The following is a 2,998-nucleotide window of genomic DNA, read 5'->3' as shown; positions in this document are numbered from 1 at the left end:
CACACACACACACACACACACACACACACACACACACACACACACACACACACACACACACACACACGTTTCTTGACCCCGTGGGGACCTTCCATTGACTTCCATTCATGTTTTTTAGACTTTATAGCCTAACCCTGACCATATACTCTAAAATTAACCTCACAGAAACTTACCTGACCCTAAAACTAACCTAAATCTTGGTCCTAAACCTAACCCCACACCTGTAACATGCATTTGGACCCATGGGGACCTGACACACACATACACACACACACACATATACACACACATACACACACATGAAATCTTTCATTCAAAAAAAGCTCCAGCCATTCATCAGGTGTGAATAAAAAAACTAAAAAAAAAAGACCAACGTATTTACTTGTTTCTGTGTAGTTGGTTTACAACACAAACAATTAATGCAAATCCCAAACGCTACAACAAACACTGAACACAGCCAATTACAATCAGCTCGGCTGAGCTCGGGCAACTGTTACCCAACCTACCGAGCTGTTTTGGCACTGAACACTAGAGCTGTTGAAGCGAAGCGCCGTAACTCGGTGGCTGACGCCCTGGATGTGGAGGACACATTCATAGCCCCGCTGGCCAGACTGGGGCTGTGGCAGGTTCTTGGCCTTCAGAGTTATTGGCTTCACCTCTCCTGCTGGGATCAGAATCTCATCTGAGGGCACCAGCTGGGGACAGTCCTGGCGGGAGGAAGTACGAGGCAGGGAGAGCAAGAGGGTCAACAAGACAGAAGAATGAAAACGTACTCTGTTGTAAAGGTCACCAACAATTTAAGAAGCACCAACAAGATAAATGAGGAAGATTAATAAAAATAAGGATGTTGAAAAAAATGAACACAACAGAAGTTTGTACTAATTTGCCGTTTAAATTAACGACACAACAATCAAACATCTGAGTGAGTTTATTGCCAGAAACACAGGAAGCTAACACACACTCACAGGCACGTTTCAAGCTGCTTCTAACCCTGCTGATCGACATGGTCGGAGTAATCTTGTGACATTGTTGAGACTTGCTAAACTCAATAACTCCAGGGATAATAGACTGTTAATTACTACTGCTAATATGTGACATTTTGAAAAAAGAGGAGCTTTGAAGGCCTTCTTTCTTAAGACATGTCCTGGAGGCTGACATAAAGCTGCAACACAGAGCAAGAAGGAAACTGAGAGAGAGTATGTGTGTGTGTGTGTATGTGTGTGTGTGTGTGTGTGTGTGTGTGTGTGTGTGTGTGTGTGTGTGTGTGTGTGTGTACGAAGGACAGATGAAGGAAAACAGGAAAAGACAGGTAATTATTTGTGAGCGTCCGTGTGTTTCAGCAAACCTCAGAGGTGTTGACTCGTCCCTCCTGGAACGAACAGCTGGAGGGGTCGTGGGTACACAAGTTGCGGTACTTGCACCAATGGCAGCGGAAGGCACTGTTCACACAGGACAGACACCTGAAGGAGAACAAAAACACACACACACACACACACACACACAAGAGGACACAGAGGGTGAGCAGTGAGTAAGTCAAGGAGGGGCAGTGACTTTGCCAAATGGTGGGAGGGAGTCCCATAAAGGAAATGATCTCAGATCCCAATTTGGCCCCTTCTGTTGTTGCACCCATATGGCTGGCACAGTACCTAAAAGCTGCAGGACTTTCTTCCCTTTGCATATGTTTCCTCTGCCATGCATTCATTTAGCACATCAGGTGTGAAAAGGAAACTGAACGTTAGCTCTCATGACCCCAGTCAAAGAAAGAGAAAACAGAGAGAGATGGAGTGGCAGAAGTGTGACTAATCAAAACAAATAAAACACTGGCACAGCTTGATCCTGCTCTTCCCATTAGCCATGCTTTGTTGCAGTGACACTGCTATTACTAGATCTTAAATCATTTGCATGTAGACATGAACGTATTTGTATTAGCTCAATATGTAGTGGTCAGATATAACAAAGTATAAGTATTTATGTGTCTGTACTTTACCTAAGTAGGTGCTTTCGACTTTTACTCAACTACATTTTACATTAAGTATCTGTACTTTCTACTCCACTACATTTCTGTAATGCATTGTATTGCAAGTTACATTCACGTTACGTCACATTATGTTTCTTTTATTTGTTTGTTTAGTTTGAAATGAATAAATGGTGAGAGGGCAATTGCTGTATTTGATCCACTGAAACACTGCAAAGCAGACCGTCTTTCCAGAGTGGGGCAATTCCGCCGCACCAGCTAGAGCAGAGATTCTTTACCTATGGGCTGCGGCCCAATTGTGGGCCGTGATCGCCACCTTGAGGGCCTCAAAAGAACAACAGTTTTTAACTTTGGGCCACAGCCTCCACAGCTGAGGCTCAGGGCCTCTGGACCTGTTGGGCTTTGGCCTGGAGGGGGTGCGCCCTGGGGGCCCGGACCTCTGTGCCCTTTCCTGGATCTGCTCTGGTATGGCGTGTGCCGGTGGGGCCTATGAGTTTGTCGCTGCTGGACCCGGGGGCTGTGCGTGTGGTCGCTGGGGGGTCTCACCCAGTTCTCCCCTATGGTCTGATCTGGGGGGTGGGCGGGCGGATCTTCCCGTGCGGGTGCCCCTTGGGGCTCTGTGCTCGGGATCCCTCTCTGGCCCTTGGGCTCTGGTCTTCCCTATGTCTGCCTCGTGTCTTGGGGGTTGGGTCTCCGGTCCTCCACAGTCACTATTAAATATTCCRTTGGAGAAATCTTGTATATACACGCATGTTCACAACTGCTCACAAACAGGTGTTCTGAGCTGGGGGGTTCTGACTGGTCACTGAGTGTGTATATATGTCTGTGTGTATATACTGACAATATTTATGAATGTAGGCATGTATGTATGTATGTTTATCTTTATATATGTATGGGTATGTGTATATTTTTATACACTCACCAGCCACTTTATTAGGTACACCTGTCCAACTAATCGTTAACACTTAATTTCTAATCAGCCAATCACATGGCGGCAACTCAGTGCGTTTAGGCATGTAGACA

The 2,998-nt window shown here is 45.8% G+C and overlaps 1 protein-coding gene across 1 annotated transcript in view; it reads right to left on the bottom strand.

Annotated features, from left to right (window-relative positions):
* LOC106527772 (plexin-A2) overlaps positions 1 to 2,998 on the bottom strand; it is a gene marked incomplete at its 5' end in the record, with an annotated part of 281,724 nt that overhangs the window by 105,691 nt on the left and 173,035 nt on the right. The window contains 2 exon segments of the mRNA XM_014022759.1: positions 507 to 707; positions 1,346 to 1,460. Of these exon segments, the coding sequence (XP_013878213.1) occupies positions 507 to 707; positions 1,346 to 1,460 (316 nt within the window).

The sequence above is a fragment of the Austrofundulus limnaeus genome, unplaced genomic scaffold (assembly GCF_001266775.1).
Source record: "Austrofundulus limnaeus strain Quisiro unplaced genomic scaffold, Austrofundulus_limnaeus-1.0 Scaffold342, whole genome shotgun sequence".
Classification (NCBI taxonomy): Eukaryota; Metazoa; Chordata; class Actinopteri; order Cyprinodontiformes; family Rivulidae; genus Austrofundulus; species Austrofundulus limnaeus.
Note: the sequence above shows the minus strand (reverse complement) of the source record. Positions and strands in the feature narration are given on the sequence as shown.